At 39.5% G+C, this 23,791-nt stretch overlaps 1 protein-coding gene across 1 annotated transcript in view; it reads right to left on the reverse strand.

Moving 5' to 3' along the window:
* PAH (phenylalanine hydroxylase) overlaps nucleotides 1-23,410 on the reverse strand; it is a 72,774-nt gene extending 49,364 nt beyond the window's left edge. The window contains exons 1-3 of the mRNA XM_001094859.5: nucleotides 23,119-23,410; nucleotides 18,964-19,071; nucleotides 1,918-2,101 (exon numbers count right to left, since the gene is read on the reverse strand). Coding sequence (XP_001094859.1) covers nucleotides 1,918-2,101; nucleotides 18,964-19,071; nucleotides 23,119-23,178 — 352 coding nt within the window. The 5' untranslated portion in view covers nucleotides 23,179-23,410. The remainder of the gene's footprint in view (nucleotides 1-1,917; nucleotides 2,102-18,963; nucleotides 19,072-23,118) is intronic.
* Nucleotides 23,411-23,791: the final 381 nt, after the last annotated feature.

Raw genomic sequence — 23,791 nt, forward strand, 5'->3', positions numbered from 1 at the left:
TGTATGACATTGAAATGGTAGATACATGACATTACGCATTTGTCAAAATCAATAAAACTACAAAACACAAAGCATGATCCCGAATGTAAGCTATGGACTTCAGTTAGAGACAATATATCAATATTGGCTCATCAATTCTAAAAAAAAAAAAAAAAAAAAAAAAACAAAAAACAAAAAACAAAAAACACACAAATGCAAGATGTCAATAGAAGAAACTGAGGTAGGGATGAAAGACCTGGGAACTCTCTGTACTTTCTGTGCAATTTTTCTGTAAGCCTAATATTGCTCTTTTAAAAAGCCTATTAAGGTCAGACGCAGAGGTTCACGCTTGTAATCCCAACACTTTGGGAGGCTGAGGCGGGTAGATCACCTGAGGTAAAGAGTTCGAGACCAGCTTGACAAACATGGTGACAGACCGTCTGTACAGAAAATACAAAAATTAGCCGGGCTTGGTGGCGAATGCCTATAATCCCAGCTACTCGAGAGGTTGAGGCGGGATAATGGCTTGAACCTGGGAGGCAGAGGTTGCGGTGAGCCGAGGTCGCACCATTGCACTCCAGCCTGGGCAACAAGAGCAACACTCTGTCTAAAAAGAATAAAATAAAAATAAAAAATAAAATAAAACGTCTATTAAAAAATGGTTCACTTGAATATACTCGAGGCCCTAAAAAGCAGTCACTTTGCTCCTCTGTATTGCTTTCAGGCCAATCATAATCATAATAACAATCACATGGTATCATTTGTCCAGCCCTACAGTGCACCAGGCACTGTTCTAAGCACTGTTTATGTATGACTTCATTTAATCCTCACAAAAGCCCTATGAAAAATTGAGGTCAGGGCAGTTAAAGCAATTTGTCAGGGGTATCAAACTCAATAGGTGGAAGAAGCAGGACTTGAACCACAGGCTATTCAACTTCAAGCCCACACTTATAATTGCTACACTCCATCACCCTTCCCCGCCCCCACCCCCAATCCCGAGAGGATGGGTAGCATTTCAGTATGTAAATAATGGGACAATGCAAGTTTTGACAACTCCTTTATTAGTCATTCACTTGGAAATATGTGCAGAGCACCTGTGTACCAAGCAGTGTGCTAAACTCTGAGGATACAAATATAGGTAAGAGTGTACCTGCCCACAAGGAGCTTGTATGAGTAGAAGAGACAGATAAGAAGATGGAAAATGACAATGAAAGCCCTAGTAACAAGAAGCCAGGTAGCTCCAGCTCTGGAATTGGCATGTTATGAACTGGAGCTATATGGGGAGATCCCTCTGGTTGGAATGGAAAGATGCAAAAATCCATTCAACCATCTTGAGTTGATTTTTGTATATGGTAAAAGGCAGTGGTCCAGTTTCAATCTTCTGCATATGGCTTTCGAGTTATCCCAGCAGCATGTATTGACTAGGAACTCCTTTCCCCATTGCTTGTTTTCATGGGTTTTGTTGAAAACTAGATACTACTTATTGGGTATTACGCTGATTACGTGGGTCACAAAATTATCTGTACACCAAATTCCCATGACACACAATTCACCCATGTAAAAAACCTGTACCTATAACCCTGAATTTAAAATAAAAGTCAAAAGAAAAAAAAGAGAGAAAAATAAAAATAAATACAAATTAAAAGCTTATAAAGTTAAAGAGAGAGAGAGAGAGAAAAGAAAAGAGAAAAGAAATAGCTATCTTTAGGAAGGGGGAAAAGAACTAAAATTCATTATATGTCTAAAATATACCACGCACTTGCCTAGGTCCCCAACCTATATCCGCTCAATCCCCCAAACAGTCTTCCAAGGCATTATTTCCAATACATATATATTAAATATACATATATTTAAATATGCTGTTAAATATATATCTTGCTGTTATTTTATGAAGACAGTGTGGAGTTACTTATGTTGCAAAATTCCTCTAATTCTTACCTGTGTCTTTCTTCTTATCTCGTGAAAGCTCATGGACAGTGGCCCCAATGTCGTGCCTCAAGATCTTGATGATGTTTGTCAGAGCAGGCAGGCTACGTTTATCCAAATGGGTGAAAAATTCGTACTCATCTTTCTTTAAGCGAGAAGGTCTAGATTCAATGTGGGTCAGGTTTATATCATTCTCCTAGAAGAGAGAATGGGGAGGGTGAGGAGACAGTCACTGGAACTAACCAGGTCAAAGATGCAGAACCAGTACAATAAAACCTAACACAACAAAATGGAGACTTCATGAATACAATTGTTTTTATAAGAGTAGAAAAGAGTCCTTAAATTTGCAAATTTTTTTTGTTTACTTTTTCTTCTTTAAAACCAAGTACTAAGTGGCAGGAGGTGGGGCAGTTAGTTCACATGTCACAATTTAATCACATGAAAATCTGCTAAAGGCCTAGAGTTGCCACTGTAAGATTTTGATTTGGTTAAAATATTTAAGACAGTGGTTGCCACAAATATTTACATAGGAAACCTCCCCACTTCCCAAGTGAAATTCTATGGAATTACAATAAATAAATAAGATAGAAGCAACATTGTTCTGCTTGAATAGGGGGATCAGACTTACTTGATTTATATCTAACATCTAAATTTATTGCTTGTGAGACAATGTACTTTCATGTTTCTAATCCTCAGTTTTTCCATCTGTAACTTGCTGGTCTTAATTATACCTGCTTCGTAAGTTCATTGGGAATGTTGATGATATGATACATACGCACCACTTGGCACATAGTAAAAATTATCTCATATAATTACCACTAATATGTTTATGTAGGCCAGGTGCGGTGACTCATGCCTGTAATCCCAGCACTTTGCAGGGCGGAGGCAGGTGGATTGCCTGAGGTCAGGAGTTCGAGACCAATCTGGCCAACATAGTGAAACCCCATCTCTACTAAAAACACAAAAGAATTAGCCGTGCATGGTGGTGTGTGCCTGTAATCCCAATCCCAGCTACTTGGGAGGCTGAGACCGGGGAATTACTTGAACCAGGGAGGTGGAGTTTGCAGTGAGCCAAGATCGTGCCACTGCACTCCAACTTGGGCGACAAAGCGAGACTCTGTCTCAAAATTAAATAAATAAATAAATAAATAAATAAATAAAATAATATGTATATATATAATTACTTTGCATTCAAGCTATTCAATAAATATATACATTTGTAGCACCCAACAGTGGCCAATGATCCTTCTAGCAGCTTGGAATCCATCAGTGAACAAAATAAAGATGCTTTCCTTTATAAAGCTTACATTGAAGTTGAGGGGACACAAACAACACACAGAAACTCATTTGTGCATGTTATAATGAGAAGGTCTAAGGCAACAATGCAAGGCAGAGCAGGAGGAAGCAAATGGGCATTCCTGAGGCAGGGTGAGGGCAGATTGCAGGACTAAATAGGGCAGGCACATGGGGCCTCATTGGGATGGCACAGTTTATGTACAGTCCTAAAGGAGTTGAGGGAGATGAAGGCCGGAAGGTGGCAGCATGCCTGGCCTGTTGAAGAGACAGCCACAAGGTGGGTTGACGAGAGTGGAGGAGGTCAAGGGGAAAATAACAGGAGACAGTGTCAGAATAATCACAGGGCATTGCAGGCCATTTTAAGGACTATGGTTTTGATTCTGAAAGAAATAGGAGTCTTTGCAAAATTTTGAGCAGAGGAATAATATGATCTCATAGGCTTAAAAGGATCAGTCTAACTTCTATGTTGAGAACAAACTTTAAGGGATAAGATAGACCAAGCAAAGCCTGTCAAGAGGCTGGTGCTGAAATGCAGACAAGACGTGAATGTGGCTATGTCCACGTTGGTGGGAGTGGAAGTGGTAAGAAGACATTATGTTCAGGACATCTTCTATAATCTCCTCAAAAGGATCAAAATTATCCAAGGATATGAGAAAAGTTTGTGGGTAAGAAAACGGAAAAAAAGTTCATCATATTCCATGTCACCCTCAGATTTGACTATTACACTGATCACTATGTGGCTAAATAAAGAGAATTTCAGGAATCCAATGGGAAGAAAAGAGCACATCATATCTCCCTGAGGAATATCATCTTTATATCAAATATTATGGGCCAAGCTAGGTACTCGAACAATGCAAGGATGAATAAGATATTTCCCGCTTTTACATTAGCCATTCCTACCCTAATCAGACCATTTTTAATGGCTGCCTGATGATCTGCTGCATAGATGCAGTCATAAATTCTTTAACCAATACTATAGTGATGGATATATGTGCTGCTTCTTGTTTTTCTGCCACTAGAAATAATGGACAACATTATACATAAATTTTTGCCTACTTGTCTGATTTCTCAGAATAAATGCCTAGGGGTCAAATTGTTTAATCAGAAACTACCCTTTAAAGATTATTTATATATTGTCCCATTGCCTTCCAGAAAGACTATACTCATCTCTTCTATCTTTCCACTAGAAGATCCATGTTTCCCACCTGTACTAACTTGAAGAATTTTCAATATTCTTGACTTGACAGATGAAAACAGCAAATAACTCATTACTCAATTTTTTTATTTAATTGCTGATGACACTAAACATTTTTCCTAGGTTTAGTAGCCATTTGCATTTTTTTAACGAATTACCAGTTTATACCATTTTTTTTATCACAGAGATTTTTTACTGATTTGTAATAATTGTTTATATTTTCACATTAACTCGTGTGTGTGTGTGTGTGTATATATATATATATATATAAAATTCAAACTGACATTTATTCTTGACTATTCTTAAACACCTCCGTGAAAAAACAATTTTTAAAATGCTCTCAAAAAGTGCTGGAACATCACAAGTATAAATAGTCTTAGAGTTTTTAAGGCATGTAGCTGTGATGTATTACCAGAAAAAGGCGATAACTTCTTTCTCAAAGGTAATAACTGCCTGCGTATCAGAGTTCGCTTGATGTCTGAAATGCTCCCTAATTGTAGAACCAAATTCCTTGGACTCTTTTGGATTACTATGGCATCTGCTGAGTGCTAGATGCAAAATCACCAGACATAGATAAGAGGCACAAGGTGGGTTGTATAATTTGTCCAAATGCATCCCCTAAAAAAATTAGGCTGGATGACTCAAGAGTTTTATTTATATCTGTCTTGTCCCTTTCTGAGCATAGGCTGTGGGGGACTGGAGCTCATGTGTAATTATGCCACAGTTTTCTTGCAAAACCTTCACTCTTTACACTGGTTCTGAAGCAGAAATGAACTAAAAAAATGAATGTTGGTCAGCAGCAACACTTGGCAAAGTCTACTAAAATGCACTGAACCCCCAACACAAAGATGTCAACTTGCAGTCAGTGTTTTCCTACTGGAAGCACTTACTAAGTATGGAAACACCCCACTCCCACATTCGTGCGAAGAGCTGGGAAGCTGCTTTCATTAAATGCCGTAAAAACGCGAAAATAATGATTATTTACTACAGCTTCTCAATTTCAATGTCTTTAGATAGTGATATTTTAGTTCTTATGGTTATTACCAAAAAAGTCATTTATTTTAGTTGGTCCTCTAACATAAATGCCTAGCAAATTATCTGCTACTTAGTCAGAAAGTGTGTGATTTCCTTGGTAATACTATTTATTATGGAGAAAAACAAGGAGTATCATATACACTTTATTAAAACAAACAGATAATAGGGGTTACTCCAATATTTAAATGGACAGAAAGTATCTGAAAATATAACTTAAATAACTCTAAAATGTCAAAAAATTAAAATTCACTGAACTTGTGGTTGAAGAGGTTTATCTATTGCCTGAATCGTTAATGGTATAAAGTTCAAAAGAACAGTAGTGATGCCTTTTCACACTTAAGTATCACTTTATAGTACAGAATTCTTTTCTATGACCATCCCAACAATCCTTTGAAAAGGTTAAAGGAGACATAAAAAGATAAAATCAGAGATGAAGGTGCTTTGCCTTAAGCAGCTAGAGAACAAGGCCCATTTTTTTTCCTAATCTCAGAGTCATTAGTTTTTTAACCACACTGCCTTTCCTGCCAGGCATATATACAGTGAGCACTCCACTAAAATACTAACTTTTATTATTATTACTACCATTATGTCAAACACAAATAATTAAAACCTCTGGATGTAGTAAATACAATAAGTAACCTCAAACAGGCTCATGGTGCAGCCATTATTTATGGCTTCAACTGCAGGCAACACACCCTTGAGGACTGTGGCTAGGGAAACCCACAGAGGGGCCCCCATTAGGGAGAGAGAGAATAGTGGGGAGGTAACGCCAGAGAGACAGCGGCAGGTCTGAAGCTTTCTCTGGCAAACACAGATTACTTGTTAAACAAAGCAAAGAGCAATGTCATCCTTCTTGGCTCAAGAAGAAAGAGAATGGGTAGGTTCCACCTACTATTTACCTAAGATGAAACTTCAAAAGAACACATAACCAATTCCTGCCTTATGCAGAGCTGAGAGCACAGCAAATTCAAGAACCAAGAATGGACACACCTCTGGCATGCTTATTTGTGGGAGAGTTTGGGAAGGAAGGGGAGCAGGGAAGAAGTTCTGGGAAGCAGACCATTGGATATAGTGCTCTTCACTCATACCCCACCCCTGGAAGCATCCACTTCCACAGAGAAGCTTCTAGCTTTGAGGATAACAATAAAACAATTTATGTTTCATGACTCAGTTTTTCTAGTGTTAGAGATTTAACTTATGAGAAAATTCACATAGCATTTCACCAAAACTTCTAAGCTAACTAAACTCCCATAATAGAGGAATGATGAAGTGGACTATGGTATAATCACACAATGGAAGATTAGGCAATCATTAAAAAGTGAGTAACAAAAACAACAACATGTATTAAAAAACGTGTCGGTAAGCACTTCAAGACCTGAGTGCGGTGGCGGTCTCCAGATGAAGGGCTTAGGGGTGATTTTGTTTCCTTCTTTCTCTTTTTTTAAAATCATAGTTCAACTTTTTTGTTTCCTTCTTTCTCTTTTTTTAAAATCATAGTTCAACTTTCCTAGAAACATTTATTGCTTTTTTTTTTTTTTTTTTTTTTTGAGACAGAGTCTCGCTCTGTTGCCCAGGCTGGAATGCAGTGGCACGATCTCGGCCCACTGCAAACTCCGCCTCCCGGGTTCATGTCATTCTCCTGCCTCAGGCTCCCGAATAAGTGAGACTACAGGTGCTTGCCACCACGCCTGGCTAATTTTTTGTATTTTTAGTAGGAAAGAGGTTTCACCACTTTAACCAGGATGATCTCGATCTCCTGACCTCGTGATCCACCTGCCTTGACCTCCCAAAGTGCTGGGATTACAGGCGTGAGCCACTGTGCCCAGCCACATTTATTACTTTTATAATGAAACCTTAACTTTATTTGTTAAGTGGTTATAATGATAACCATTGGGGTAAATATTTATGATAGGTATAGGCATGTGATTATTAAAAAATGTTTAAAATATGATGCCCAGGCTAACAAATGGGGGGTGGGGCGTGGAAGTTATGATGAGATTATATGTAACTGCTACTTACTTGGCAGAAGTCTTACATGAGTGAAGTTTCTGGTTAATTACATACTGAACATAGAGCTGAATTGTTTAAATCATTTCTTTCCCATTGGAATCAATTTGTTAATAAACAACCCTCCAGTTTGGCATGTAATTTCCTTATTGGCGTCTTTCTAATTTACTAGTATGGATCCTTAGAAACCAATAATTTTGATTGCTAAGAGAGCCTCGAAAGTTAATTTACAAGCCTGATTAGGATCATACTTTTAACAAATGAATTTTTACTTTTCAACAAGTGTCTGTGTAGGTTTACAAATTGACCCATATACACTCACCACATCTTTGCTGAGGGATAAAGAAAGCACTCTTGATACTACTCCAAGTGGACATCTAGGGGAAGGCAATAAAGGCTTGAACTTTTCAAAAACAATTTCATGATTTGTCTAATATTTAATTTATGCATAAAAGATGGCAGCATAAAACCTTGCTTAATCAGGATTCAAACAGAAGATACAGGCAAGGTGAAATGAATCACCAATTTTTCTAAGTATTCACCAGAAACCCCTTTCTTCTCCTATCCTTTAACAAAGTCTTTCTAAAGGGGGATTGGTCACAAGTAAATAAAACTATAGAAACAGACTTCATAATGGTGAAAAGTTGGCTTTTCTTTCTGGATCTTCTCTTGACCAGAAACTGGGCACCCCGTCTCCTCCTCCTCCTCTATTTTATTCATTGAAAAGAGAGAACAGTATCTTGCAAGTATGTGGGCTATCTGAGTTCAAATTTTGGTTCTGCTACTCACTACCTTTGGCTATATTAATTGGCCATTCTGAAGTTGGTATTCTGTGTTTAAAATTAAGATGATAATATTACCTGGCAGCTTAATGACAGTTTAAAAAAGCAAAAGCACTTAACAATTTTTGTCTGCACCTAACAATTTTTGTCTTCATTAATAGATATTCAGTAGGTATTCCTTACACTCTGCCTCCTCAACTTGGTATAGATGCTCATTTCTCTGAAAGATGGAGCACATTACATTTTATGTGTCATTTTATTCTTCAATATTTGTTTCACCCTAAATTTTTCTCAGCTCTTTTTTTTTATTTTTATTTTTTTTGAGAGCACACTTCAAAAAGAAGGAAGGCCTAGGCATCTTTTGAGATGAGAATAGACTGGCAAGGGAGATCTTCTTGGACCACTATGTGCTACGTGCTGTTGTCTTAGAGTAAACCTAAGTGAAGTTATGTCCTGGCCTGTTTCAGAGGTTGCTGGGGACAATATCAAAGAAATTTACAAAAAAATGTCCTAAATCACCGGTCTTAGGTAAATAGACAGGAACGTTCAATAATTCATTCAGTTAAGCACCTTTTTTGTGTTAACCACTGTTCTAGGTGCTGGGGTGTAACAGTGGGAAAAGCAGAAAAAAAAAATCTCAGCCCTCGTGAAGCTTTATGTTCTCGAAGGAGGAGATAAATGGTAGGTATGGTAAAGAAGTAAAATATATAGTCTTCAGATGGTGGTCAGCATCACGGAGAAAGATGAAGCTGGAAAGGGACTGGCTACACCATTGTTCATGGAGGTGCTATTTTTAAACAATGTAGCGACGAAGTCATAAAAAAATAAACAGGTAATGTTTAAGCATGAACCTGAAATCAGTGAGGGAGAAAAACGTGAGGGAACAGCCAGTGCAAGGGTCCTGGAGTAAGAGAATGCACAACGTGAGGGCAGACCAACAAGGAGGCCGGTGTGACTGGGGCAGAGTGAGCAGGAAGTGGGGGTGTGAAAACACCAGGCAGAGAAGTTACCAGGAATAGATTATGGAGGGCCATTTTGGCCATTATAAGAAGCTATGCAAGGTAATTAGGCAGAAGAGAGATATCATTTGATTCATGTTTTAAAAGACGCATTCTGGCAGCTGTTTTAAGACTAGACTGTAGTGGGACGAGACAGGAACTGTCTGGGGCAACAACAACATTTGGAGTGAGATATGGTAGTTGCAAAAGTTGGAGAAGTCGCAAGGAGATACTGATGGAAGTTCTTACATGTTTCACTGATTTCCTCTTCCGGGAGGGCCAACAATGCCCCAGTTGACCAACAATATGGAAATTAAACCCACTGGCATTTATAGGAAACTAAAAATATTCAAGAAAGTATGAGCAGCACAATTAAATTCTATAGGGAGCTCAAGATTATCCCCCACTCTAGTCTGGAGGAGGAGATCTTGGAGAGATTCAAGCTGGACCTTCCATGGGATTCTCACCCCAAAGACCATCTTTTGGGATCTCATTCCTGCTTCCTCTTGGCATGTCTCTGGTGTGATTCTTTGGACATTTTTTTCTTTCAGCCACCTCCCTCTTTATGAGATTATTTCTTCCTCCACTCTCCCTTCCAGGTAGTTTGGGCTGCCTAACTCAGAGGAGACTCCTTGCAGGAGAGAGCCAGGGCTGCAGCCAGTCTGAGGACAGACCTTTTGGAAGCAAAGGTCTGTCTACTGTAAAAATGGAGGGTAAATTCTGAAGCAGTTTTTGGCTCTAAGTGTCTAGTTCTTGGAAGCTTGTCTAGTCTGAGCGTAGGTGTCTTCATCAATTGAATGATGCTGTCTTTGAACCTACCCATATATGCCAGAGACGGCCTTGGAGCTCAGAGCTCTGTATATCTGCTTGTTTGCTTGTTCCCTTCCCCAGAGAATACATGGTAAGGTGAACAGTGTACTTCCCCCAGAAGCCTGCTTCTCATTTTTTATCCCATTACTAAGCCACTTAGAGTAAAGATTCTCAGGAGACTATTTTCCTAAAAGGCATGGACATGAGCTAGCAGAGGCTAAAAATATAGAGCGCTACAGAAAATGTTTAAACCAATGCATAAATAATTGAAAGTTAGAACAATCTACGGAGGTCAGTGGGATGTTTGTAGGTTAGCAGGTAAGGGTTTTGGTATACTCCTAATCATTTGGCCCCAATTCACTTGAACTTCTACTTCTTATCTTAATTTTTAGAATGAGGAAACCTAGCCACTAAAAAGTTAAATAATTTTCCTAAGGTCATCAAGCTTACAGGTTATGCAACTGGGTTCTGAATCTAAACAGTCTGATTCTAGATGATATATTCTTACTCCCAATGCCAGGTTAACCCCAAACCTAGGTTATCGCTGATAGTTTGGAGTTCATAACTGTAAAACAGCATAAGTTTAGTGGAACACTGGTGCCTGGAAGATATTAACAGATCTTCCCTAAACAAGGTCCCATGGTAAATACATATAGGAAATGCTGAGTGAGATTACACTGAACAGGTTTCCTCTCTGCAGAACTTCTCAGAATCTTTAATAAGTTCATGTGTACTATGGCTCTCTAAAACCTAGATGTGGAATTTTTCAGATATAATGACCCTTGGAATTCTTTTCTGATAAAACATCTACTATCATACCAATTTTGCCAAAAAAAATGTTTAGGAAACACTGCTCTAAAGTATAGTCTAGATTATTTCATTTGTTTTGCCACTTATTTCCTTTAATTTCATTTTATAGGGTCCAGAAATGTGTTGTAAACTCCACAGCTTAAAGGTCTTGTCCGTATTTTCATATATGACTCACTTCTCCACCTCATTCACAAAGATGTTGGGAGAGGTGTAAATACACAAGCACACTATGTGCACCACAATCCCCCACTCTGCCAAGTTATTTTTCTTCTGGCAAATGGCTCCACACCAGCTATTATTGGCCATTGCCACTTTTCTATAAGTGTTCATGAACAATGCAAGTCATTCATTCTAGATTTTCATTAAAAAAATAAAACTTTAAAATCAAGGTTTTCTACTCTCCCTAGTCTTCCAACATCTTTCTCATCTTCACGCTTTCTTGAAGATTCCTAATGGGGTTCATAGATCACACATGGAAGGGGTAAAGGAATAAAAATTGTGTGAGCATCTTCTGTGGCCTCAGAGTCACACCAGGCATAGCAAGATCAATAAGTTAATCACTGGCAGATCTGGGATTTAGATGCCCAATATCAAGCCTATATTCCTCCTACTCTTTATATCATAACATGGGGCTACTATAATGTTTGGTACCAAAGATATGAATTCATCTATGGGCAAACAGTGATCTCTTGATTCCTCATAAAACCTTGGCCCCAGATAGTTCCCTGATTCAACCCTTTGTAAGTAACAGATAGGTGATGGGGTGAAGTCACTAGTCCAAGGACAGAGTCCCAAGATCTACCAGCCATGCTTCTCTTGGCTCTCAATATTTTGTTTCAACATTCGCAGTTTAAAGATAATTCTCTTTACAACGAAAAGAGATGCAAAATAACTGCTGTGTCCTTCTGCTTTCTCATAGCAATTGGTTTTTCTCTGATTAAAAAAATATATAAGCCCGGAGGTTTTAGCACAATAGACCTAGGTCAATTTCTGAAGTCCTACCACCTTCTCTACCTTAGACAAGCTACTGAGTCTCTGAGGTTTAGTTTCCTCCTCTCTAAAATGGGTATGGCATCTCTGACTCCCCATAGCACTGTGATGAGTAGTAAATATGACTTAATTCCTGTGAAGTGATAACACAGTCTCTCATACACAGCAAGAACCCCTTCCCGGGCAACAGCTTAGAACAATGGTTCTCATTCCCGGCTGGGCATCAGAGTCACCAGTGGAGTTTAAAAAAAAATTCACAAACAAACAAAAATCTAAAACCATGAAAAAATGACTGAAAATGTTGATTATATCAGAATTTTAAATTTCAACATGACAAATTATACCATAAACCCAAGTAAAATGAGAAAGACTGGGAGAAAATCTTTGTAACACACATAACAGTATTCAGAGCATATAAAATGTCAAAAAATCAGTAAGAAAAAGGCACATTTGCCAAAAAAAACCATGTGTAGACAAATCACAATTTACAAAAAGACAAATCATTAATGTTATGAAACATGACCTACATCTCACTGATAATCAGAAAAATGAAAATTAAATAAATAAATTACTGCATTTCACTCATTATATTGTCCAAGATTAAAGGCAATAATAAGCATATATTCTTAAATCTATAGGGAAATCAGTATTCTCATGTCAAACCAGTGGGAGTATAAATTCTTACAGGACATTTGGAGAAAAACTTTGTAGTTCTGATTAAAACTAAAGATGTCTATATCCTAGGACCAGATTCCACTTATAGGTATCTACTCAAAATAAATGTTTGCATATTACTTACCAAAAAAATTGAACAAAATACTGCAGAATTGTCTGTGACTACAGAAAACAGAAAACACCATGGATGCCAAAAATAGAGGGATGATAAATAAAATATGATATACATATATTAAGAACTATACTTTAGAAGTTAAAAGTTATGAACCTGCTCTGTATGTGTCAACATGTATACATTTTTAAATGTTGCATTCAAGAAATATATATATAGTAATTCTTACTTAACAGTTAATAAACATTCTGAGGGTTTCACATGCATTGAGTGATTTAATCTTTAGAACTACCCTATGAAGCAGACACGATTACTGTTTCCATTTTACAGATGAGGAACTGAAGCACAGAGAAGACAAGTGACCCTTTCTAAGCCACAGCCCTACATACATGGAGTCCATCCTCTTGGCCACTCCATTGTGCTCACTGAAAGAGGTTGCAGACCAATGTGCACAGTATGACATTTGTTAATATCAACATACTTTTCCAAAGGCCTGGAAGGAAATATGCTAAACTCATAATGATGCTGTCTTGGCTAGAAAGTTTGTAGAATGATCAGGATAGAGGAGAGATCAGAGAAGACTGTAGCTTTATCTTCTATTTTTTTTTCTTAAGAAACAATATGTTAATTTGTAATTTTTGAAACTGCAATTATACAGGAAAAATTGAAAGTGATATGTCAAAATGTTAACAGCGGTTGATAATAGATGGAAGGAATATTAGTAGTTAATTTTCTTGCATTTAAATGCATTTTTCAATATGAAAGAAAAAATACCCAGAGACAGACACTCTTGCCCCCTTCCCCCAAGAATGGGAGACTGGGGCCAGGATATTTGCATTTTTTAAAAAACTCCAGAGTGATTCAGATGTTCAGGGATATCTGTATTTGGCAGAGGTGTGGGGTGTAATAGAAAGATCATGGGTTTTGGAATCTGAGATTCATAGTTCAATGCCATTTCCACTGCACATTAGCTGTGTGATCTTGAGCAAATTACTCAGCCACTCTGAACCTCAGCCCTCATCCATAAAGTGAGAGCACTACCTTCACTTAGTTTAATGCGGATTAAATCAACAGTCATATGTGCCCAGCTCATTGCATAACATGGTTCCACAAATACTAGAATTTGATTCTTTTAACGCAGCATCTTTTTTTGGGGGGGGGTGCAGGGGGACAGAGTTTCACTCTGTTGCCCAGGCTGGAGTGCAGTGGGGTGGTCTCAGCTAACTGCAACCTCTGTCTCCCGGGTTCAAGCAATTTTCATGTCTCAGCCACCTGAGTAGCTGGGATTACAGGAATGCGCCATCATGCCCAGATAATTTTTGTACTTTTAGTAGTGACAGGGATTCGCCATTTTGGCCAGGCTGGTTTGAATTCCTGGCCTCAAGTGATCTGCCTGCCTCGGCCTCCCAAAGTGCTGGGATTACAGGTTTGAGCCACCATGCCCAGCCTTAACTCAGCACTTTGAGTGATTGTAACATTTTGCCAGGCTGTTACTAAGGTGAGAAGCATACTGGCCTATACAATGTCTACAGCAACTTCTGAAGTATGCTTGGAAAAAAAATCAATACTCACTAACAACCCTTCTTCAGTCACCCACTATAGTGACCTCTGTTTCCTCTTCTGTAAAATGGGTGTAATAACATCACTTACTGACCTGTGTAGTTGAGATTCTGGATAACGCTTCAGAGAGTTCAACCAAAGTTCACACACATTCATGTGCCCCCCTTCCTGGCCCCCCCACACCACCACCACCACATACACACACACACACACACACACACACAAACACACGTCTTGAGTGCATTCCATCCAGTTCTGATAATTTAGTTACTTGTTGTTTATTTACTAGGTTGAAAACATTCTGTTCATTTACTATTATTTAATCTATTAACTCTGACTTAGGCCTAAGGGGCAACATCTCAAGGAGAAAATGCTGATTATCTAATATAAAAGCTAAAAAGTTAGGTGCATTTTACAGATATATTCTTTCTCATGGACAGTTTGTTGCTCAGAAAACGCTGTCCCTCTTCTCTACACTCATTGCTTGCTCTCACTCAGACATAAATTCTCCTCCCCCAGGTTTAATTTTTTAAGGCAATTTTTAAAGAATAATTTTGATTTATGAAAAAATAGAAACGATAGCACAGAGAGTTTCCACATAACCTGGACTCAGTCTCCCTCATTATGAACATGTTACATTAATGTGGAACACAGGTTACAATTAATGAACCAATATTGATGCACGTTGTAAACTAAAGACCATACTTTATTCAAATTTCTTTAGTTTATATCTAAAGTCCTTTGTCTGTTCTAGGATCTCATTCAAGATACCACATTACATTTAGTCCTCATGTCTTTTTTTTTTTTTTTTTTTTTTTTGAGATGTTGTTTCACTCTTGTTGCCCAGGCTGGAGGGCAATGGTGCGATCTCGGCTTTCTGCAACCTCTGCCCCCCTGGTTCAAGCAATACTCTTGCCTCAGCCTCCCAAGTAGCTGGGATTACAGGTGCCCACCACCACCCCCAGCTAATTTTTTGTGTTTTTAGTAGAGACGGGGTTTCACCATGTTGGCCAGGCTGGTCTTAAACTCCTGACCTCAGGTGATCTGCCCGCCTCAGCCTCTCAAAGTGCTGGGATTACAGGCGTGAGCCACCATGCCTGGCCTGAATCTTCATGCCTCTTTAGGCTCCTCTCGGCTGTGAAAATCGCCCAGACAGTACTTGTTTTTGATGACCCTGAGAGTTTTCAGGAGTAATGGTCATGTATTTTGGATAATGTTCCTCATTAGGATTCATTTGATTTTTTCTCTCATGGTTAGATGGAGGTTATGGATTGTGGGGAGGAAGACCACAGGGGTAATGAACCATTTTCATCCTACCAAGAATTCATACTATCAACATGACATCACTGATTATGTTAATTTAATTTTATTTTTTTACTATTAAGGAAAGGTTTATTTTAATACTCAGTTTCTTTTTGAATAATGTTGATTTTGGTCACATGGCTGAGGTGTCTTTGTCACATGTCACCACTGTAAAGAGACTTTTCTCCCCCTTCCATGTGGTACTTTTTGGGAAAAAAAGTCACTATAAAAACCCACTACTTAAATTGTTTGGAATTCTAAATAGGAGATCTCTTTTCTCTACTTATTCATATATTCAATCACAAGATTTAATTATATTTAAAAACTCAGGGTAAAAATTAACCAGCTCTGGCCAGGCCTGGTAGCTCATGCCTGTAATCCCAGCACTTTCGGAGGCCAAGGCAGGCAGATGACTCGAGTCCAGGAGTGCCAGATCAGGTTGGGCAACATGGTGAAATCCTGTCTCTACTAAAATTATAAAAATTAGCTGGGCATGATGTGCCTGTAGTCCCAACTACTCGGGAGGCTGGGGCATTAGAATCGCTTGAACCTGGGAGGCAGAGGTTGCAGTGAGCTGAGATCGCGCCACTGCACTCCAGCCTGGGTGACAGAGTAAGACCCTGTCTCAAAAATAATAATAATAATAATTGGTTCAAAAAGTGAAAAGATACTTTTAAAACATTTTTTAACTTAAAAAATGTATTAAGTTAAAAAAATTTTCTTTAGATTGAATTTCATTCTTAACTGAACACAACATATATAAAACTCAGATTCTGTTGAGGATATAAACATGACTCAAGGTTCCCTTCTTGAAGAAACCATCCTCAGGGCTAGACATAAATGTACACACTGAGCAAACAAGGAAGTGCTGCAGTTAAACATAAGAAGTGCTTTGGGAACACTGAGAAGATCGTAATTAATTCAAGGAAAGCTTCATAAAAGAGGTGTGAGGTCAGGGCCAGCTTCTGGGATGTGCAACCAGTGTCCAGTGTCGGCCCACAGGAATCACACTTGGGGTTTCATGTTCTTCATGTTCTTTGCAACCTTCTTGAAATTTGTTTGTGTTTTTTTGTTTTTTTGTTTTTTTGAGACAGAGTCTCACTCTGTAGTCCAGGGTGGAGTGCAGTGGTGCGATCTGGGCTCACTGCAAGCTCCACGTCCCGGGTTCACGCCATTCTCCTGCCTCAGCCTCCCGAGTAGCTGGGACTACAGGTGCCCACCATCATGCCCGGCTAATTTTTTGTATTTTTGGTAGAGACGGGGTTTCACCGTGTTAGCCAGCATGGTCTCCATCTCCTGACCTCGTGATCCGCCTGCCTCGGCCTCCCAAAGTGCTGGGATTACAGGCGTGAGTTGAAATTCTTAATAACGACTTTTGAATTTGTGTTTGATAAGCAAAGTCCAATGGGACAATGAAGCACATGCTGGGTATTTGGAGACTCAGCTCATGTGTAATCACACCATTTGCCCTCTCCTTACCTTCTCAGCCATGGTTCTAAGGGCTTGCTTTCAAGCTTGTTGGACCTCTGGGCCCACACAGCCTTCCCCTCCCTGGTCTTCCCTCACCACCACTACTGCCGTTTGCCCAGCGTCATGACCTGGAGGCATGGCCTTTGCGGGGAAGCTCATATTCAGCTGCCACTCTCCCCCAACCCTGGGAGATCTGGCAGGGGATTTGGCGGGTGGTTTGGCTTTAGGCAAGCTTTGTTTCCATTCTCCATCCAGAGGTTACAATCTCTTGGGGGATAGCTTGTCACTGTGGGTTGGTGCAGCAGGCCCACGGAAATGAAACATGGATTTCCCCATCCTTGGTAGAGGCTTAACTGTCAGCCCAGCACTGGCTGGAGAGGGAACCCAGCAGTTAGAGGGCCACTGTGCCCAGGGAAGGAGAGCACAACTAAATGGCAAATCAAAAACACCATAACAGGACATGAGAGAGACCACAGAAGACAGGACAAAGTTATATATTCTAGTACTTTTAACAGCGTTGTTTCCTGTTTTTGAGGAAGAGACCCCACGTTTTCATTTTGCACTGGGCCCTGCAAACTATGAAGCCCATTCTGTCTGGGGCAGTACTGAATAGCAGTTAAGAGTGTCTGTAGGTTCTGGAGTCAGAATGCCTGGGTTTAAATGATGTCTTCAGTATTTACTAGCTGTTTGACCTTGGGTACATTTACCTAATCCCTCTAAGCCTCGGTTTCTACCTCTGAAAAATGGGAGCAGAAATAGCTCCTACCTCATGTTATTTTCATAAGACTGAATAAGATCATGTCTATAAAGTTACCTTTTACTGAGATAACTTCTCATGCTCTGCCTTCCCTCCCCAGCTACTCAGAATATTTGCTTCCCCTGATAGATCCTAAAGGAGGCAGTTTCTCTTCCTTACAATTTCTGTGTATCCCCCATCTTCCTCCCCACCCATAGTGCTGAGAACATCATAGGTTTTCACAAGATATCTAATCATATCCAGTCATGCCACAAAACGATTTGTTGATTGCATGCCCAAACACACTGAGCACTAACTATGTGCACAACCCTGACCAATGTGCTACCCCTGCCTCCCAATCAGCTAGAGAGGTCACAGGAATCTCAGTATAAAGCAATGCATTTTCAGGTGGGACAAAATCCCAGCAAAAATATTAGCATAGTACTTGGGAGGAATCTGGATGAGGAAACCTATTTGGAATTCTGTGAAGTTTGGCTGCCCAGCAAACACCCAAATCAATATTTCCTAAACTCTGTTCCAAGATGTTAATAAATGTTCTTAAAATAAAAAAGGATCCACAGTCAAGTAAGTTTGGAAAATAATATATACATTTCTCTCTTTAAACGACTTAGTATAATTAGTTTTAGAGACTCTAAAAGTTCTATAATAAAGAAATCAGGTAAAATAATATGCCCAAGTTTCCCAAGTTTATTAATTATGGAACCACTTTAATCATAAAACATTTACCAATGTCTTGAAGAACATTAGCTATTTTCTAAAACATAGTTTTGCGTTAAGCTGCTTGAAGCAAGGAACAGTGTCTTGCATATTATTTTATACCTACACATAGAAGACAATCAATATTAATTTAGCGAATAAAAGAATTAATATGTATTTCTCGTTTTTGTCTAGTCTTTAACTGTAATCGTATGTGACACATGTGATTACATGTTATGTGAAATGTAATCACATGTGTCACATATGATTATAGTTAATCACACATGTGATTAGGCATTTTACAAAACACATTATTTCATCACAAAGTTCCTGTTGAAGCTGACAAGGCACATATTATCAGCACTATATTATGAATGGAAAACTGAAGCTCAGACAGATTGAATGACTTAGCTAAGGTCACACAGTTGGTTAATGTAAGAACCTGAGCTGAAATTCAAATCTGCCTGTTCCAGATCCTGTGTTCTTTTCATTGCATCTAACTAGAAAATAACATGGAAGTTTGCTACGACATTATCCAAGACAAACATGAATGTAGCACTGACCTCAAATAAGCGCAATACTTTGGCCAATGCACCAACTTCTTCTTTGAGTGAGAAGATCAGTGATATGGCACCATTTTGATTGGCGTTGTCTTCAATATAGCTTGTTTCCTACAGGATAAGATGCATTTGGTTAAAATATTTTCCACAGTTTAGCAATTCATTCCTATTAAACCTCCATGGACAAAGCAAACATGAACTCTTTCTTCTAGTTAAATCTTGCAATACAACGAGCTATATATATTTCATACAGAAATATGTAGTGTGGTGGAAAATAAGTAAGTCCAAGGCAATTAAATGATCAATGATGCCACTGAGTCAGTTATCAATTTAAGGAAGCTTCAATTATTCATTGATGTAACCATTCAATCCTGTAAATTCGATACTTTTAATGAGCACCTACTAGGTTCCAGACACTATTTGGGCTCTGAGAAATTTAAAGATGAGTAAGACAATGCTCTATCTTTTAGGAGCTCACAATCTAATTTAATAGACACATATATAACAAACTGAAAGATCCTTAGAGGTGATATAATATGGTTTATAAAATGTCCCAGAAAGATATTGAGAAATACAGTGTGAAAAGTACTAAAAATGGAACATACACAGGCTTTTGAGTCCTAAGACCTAGATTGGAATCCTCTCTCTTTCATTTTCCAGGTGGACTACTTTGGGCAAATCACTCAGCTTTCTTCGTTTTCTATCTGTAAAAGCATGCTAATAACAAGCTCTGTCAAAACAGTATTCAGATGATGAAAAAAGGAAAAGAACAGTTTAAAAAGAATTTTGAGAAATATATAAAAATGATGAAAATATTATAAACACACAAAAATGACCTCTTGACCTTTGGCAAAGATCTCGGGATGCATTAACTTGCTCCCATATGCTGAGATCTGAGATATCCAATTGTTGAAAAAGAGCCACAAAATCCATGAAAGTATACAAATAATCCATTAGAAAATAAACTTAGTCTTAAACTAAATCTAAAAGAATGTCCAGGATCTAGCACTTACTATGTGCACGTGACAGAAAACCAAGGTTGGGGTTAGGACTGACATTCCAGAGTTTGCTAAAACATTAGCCTAAGTTTAAAAATAATACATAAAATTCTATGTGTGCCCACAATAAACAGCAGGTATCTAAAACTGAGAAGAAACAAATTTGCAGAACAATTACTCTCTTGTAAGCAAGTTAATGAAATTAATGGAATGGATGTTACATCATCTCAATGAGAGAAGGCTGTGTTAGGAAACTCTTAGTGACTCAGAATAACAAGCTCAGAATTCATGAATACTGATGACCCTTAGCAAAAAATTCTTTCAACTCAGAAAATGCAGAGTTTTGCCAAAACATCCCCATGAAACTGAGGTATGAGGGAAAAAACAAATTTTTCAGCAAGAGTGATTATAGGGAGCTTCAAATGAAATGGAAGACTAAACCGTTAAATATCCCTATTTTGATCGTGATGTTATCTTTCTAAAAAACTGCTTAATACCCCATTTATTTAGAGCCTATAATTTCCGGGTATTATAATAATCACTTGATTTGGATTATCTCATGTAATTCTGGCAACAACCTAAGAGGTAGGTTTTATTAGGCACCAAGTGCCTCCTTTTATTGATGACAAAATTAAGGCTTAGAGAGGTTAAGTAACTTGCCTATATTACACAGTTAGCAGTGGAGCCAGGATCTGAAACCAGGTCATGTGATCTCTGCATACTGTCCATGAATCACAATCTCTTGCAGCCTCTATTCCCCTTCCCCCTTTTAAACCCTGCCAGAAAGGTACAGATGACTCTTTGACTTCAGTCTTCTTCCTACCAAAGAACACTGAGTCTTCTTTCCAGTGTCTGTGAAATGACAAAAGATATTCCTGTTTCTAGTTCACTTGGCAACACTTTTCTCCTGTTGGCTTCCAAGAAAAGTAAGATATTTCTGATACACGTCAACAGGTGCTACCTTTGACTAGGGCAATTCAGACTTGAATGTACCTGGGCTAAAGCTGAGTCACCTCCCAATCCCCACCCCACTCCAGTGTGTGTTCAGCCAATCACAAGTCTGATCTCGTCTTCTCCAGAAATGCCTCTGGGCATCAGGTCCTTTCTTCGTTCCCACTGCCATCACCTGAATCCATTTCTTAGTGGCCTGCATGGATCCAGCCTGACATTTTTCCTCGTGTCCTTCTTCTACTTAGAATCCCTCAAACGCTCCCTCCCCATGGCTTCTTGCTGATGTTTGGCAGTTTCTGGGGTACCTTATATCTGGAGGCCTACTACAGAACCTCCTTTCCAGCCAAGCTGCTTTCTTTCTTGCCTTTTTAGCTCCTCATTAGAGTAATCACCAAATTTCCCTTTCCAAGATCTCACCTTCCTTAAAGGCTCTTTTGGATCTCACTTCTCTTGGGAAATGTTTGTGCCCCTCAGCCCAGGTGCACAATCACTTCTTTATCTATGCTTTCCACTTGACATTTGATGCCCGCATGGTACTTTATAATAATTAACCAACAGAAATTGATTTGTCCTTAGTGCTCATCTAGTTAAACTCCCTCACATTACAGGTGGGGAAAACTTAGAGCCAAAGGGAGAAAGTAACTCACCTGAAGCCACATAGGTAGTGGAGGCTGGTCAAGAACTCCAGCTCCAAATTATCAATTGTTCTATATAGTTCCCTTTGCTATGGACATAATATGGGAATTTAGTCCTCTGTTTCTTGCGAAGTAAAAGATTTACTCTGGTCCAGTCACCATAGAGTTAGTCAATACCACTGCTAACAGCTTATAATGCAGTTCCCTGGGCTTTACCTCAACCTATTAAATCAGGTTGTCTTAGAAACTGCCATTTCAAAACCATCCCGGGTGATTCTTAACCATAGAAAATTTTAGAACCATTGATAAATATGCAGCCTATTTTTTTGAATCATAACTTTTCCCTAAATGTGTCTGCAAATTCACATTTACTATATAACAAGACACTATTTGTTTGTTATTAATACAATTTGTGGATTCTCAATCTTCTAAGTGCTCTATAAAGAACTTTAAACCCCCATCCTTTCCTGATGAGATCGCTGCCCCTAACCGCTTCCTACAGTTGTGGGGACCCTATTGCCAGCAGCAACAAAACTACGTGGAGGATGGAGCCAGGACCTGTTCTGGGATCACTCTGACTCTCACACTGTTCCTCTGTACAATAAGTTCTATCTCCTAAGAGCCATGCACCATTTTCATAAGAAGTTTTTTTTTTTTTAAAGATTCAAAAAAAAAAAAATCAGTCCAAAGTTGGGCAGTCTTTCTAGTTATATTAACGTTAACATCAACCATTCTTTTCTCTTCAGCCTCCCTGTTCTCTACTGACAACTCTTCTCCCTAATCCTACAGATGACAGAGCGCTACAGACTCACATTGCTTCCCGGGTCTAGCTTTATGACTGAATCTCAGAGTCCAGGAGTAGACTTCTTGCCATGGGTAGATATATAGGTCACATTAGAGAATGTATTCTGCAATTCTTCACCTCAAGAAAATGCCAACAAATCCTGGAGAATGGAATATACCTTGGGCATTATTTCCAAGTCACATTTAGGGTTCTTTCACATTCCATGCCCAGGGCTAACTCTTGGTCATTTTCCTCTCTGCTTAGTTTCTGCCTCCCTGGTCTGAGTAAGTTTCTGTCTGAATTCTCTTCATGCCTCATCTTCTTCCCATAATGAAAGGAGGATACTTACTCACAATTTTGCCATTTTGACACCTGGCTGAGAGCACTTTATAAATATTACAAAAGAAATCTAGAAGGACTCCACATCCCACCTCAGATCATTAGGGACCAGCCCCTTCAGTGTACAGAAAAGTAAACAGACAACAGAGAGGGACAGTAACTTGTCCAAAGACACACAACTAATTGGTGGCAGTTCTGGAGGCCAGATCCCCAACCCCCTAAAGCAATGGTCACTCATCCCTGTGAAAGTCACCCAGGACAGATGTTCTCCCACTTAGAAACAATTGTTGAGGACATTTGTCTGTTGACTTCCTGGACATTCCCATCTGCTTCCAAAGAATTCAGACTTCTTACTGAGCTTAGGAAACCAGGAAGCACCAGCAGTCTTCAGACCTCTTTCTCTGGAGGCCCAAATTCCCCTACCTGAGCAGCTCAGGCTGCCGTGGCTCACCTGTCCAAAGTCAGAGAGTTTCCTGACCAAGCCTGGGTTTTCCAGGACCGCAGTGGACATGCTGGCTCCCCGGGAGTGAGGTCTCTGGCTCTTTAGGGCCTCAGGTACAGACAGGTTTGCAAACAGCACGTGGGGTTGAAGGTTTTAACCTCGCATTAGGGAGGAGACGAGAGTTACAAAGGGTGTCTCTTGCGCAGTGCATCTCCGCACAGTAACGCCCCTCGTGGGCGTTGTCCTGACGCAGGAGGCCAGGGCAGCCTGCCCGATGCTCCAGGTCACCTGCCCAGGACAGGCCGGAGGGGAAGGGCTAAGGGAAAGTGTGGGGGATGCGGGAGGCACCACTTGGCTGCCCGCCCTGGGTAATGGGAAGACACCAGGCAGCGACCGGCCACCCAAGCCCCAGAAGGTTTAGGCACTTCCGGGACTCTCGGAAGCCTGGGAAGCGGGTTCTCTGCAATTGGAATAAGCTTGCGACCGTCTGGTATAACAATTATATGAATAATCCGCCCCCCTTACCCCCAGCTGAAACAGTCAGGATTCTCATTTAGATTTTTGTGGTTGTTTTCCCTTCTGTTAACCTCTAAGCACAGTGCCTTGCTGTGCGCTGACTTCAGAAAACTACAGCTAGAGGTCACGTGAACGCTGAGAACAGCAGGTAAAGAGCAAATGTAAG

The sequence above is a fragment of the Macaca mulatta genome, chromosome 11, assembly GCF_049350105.2.
Source record: "Macaca mulatta isolate MMU2019108-1 chromosome 11, T2T-MMU8v2.0, whole genome shotgun sequence".
Taxonomy (NCBI): Eukaryota; Metazoa; Chordata; class Mammalia; order Primates; family Cercopithecidae; genus Macaca; species Macaca mulatta.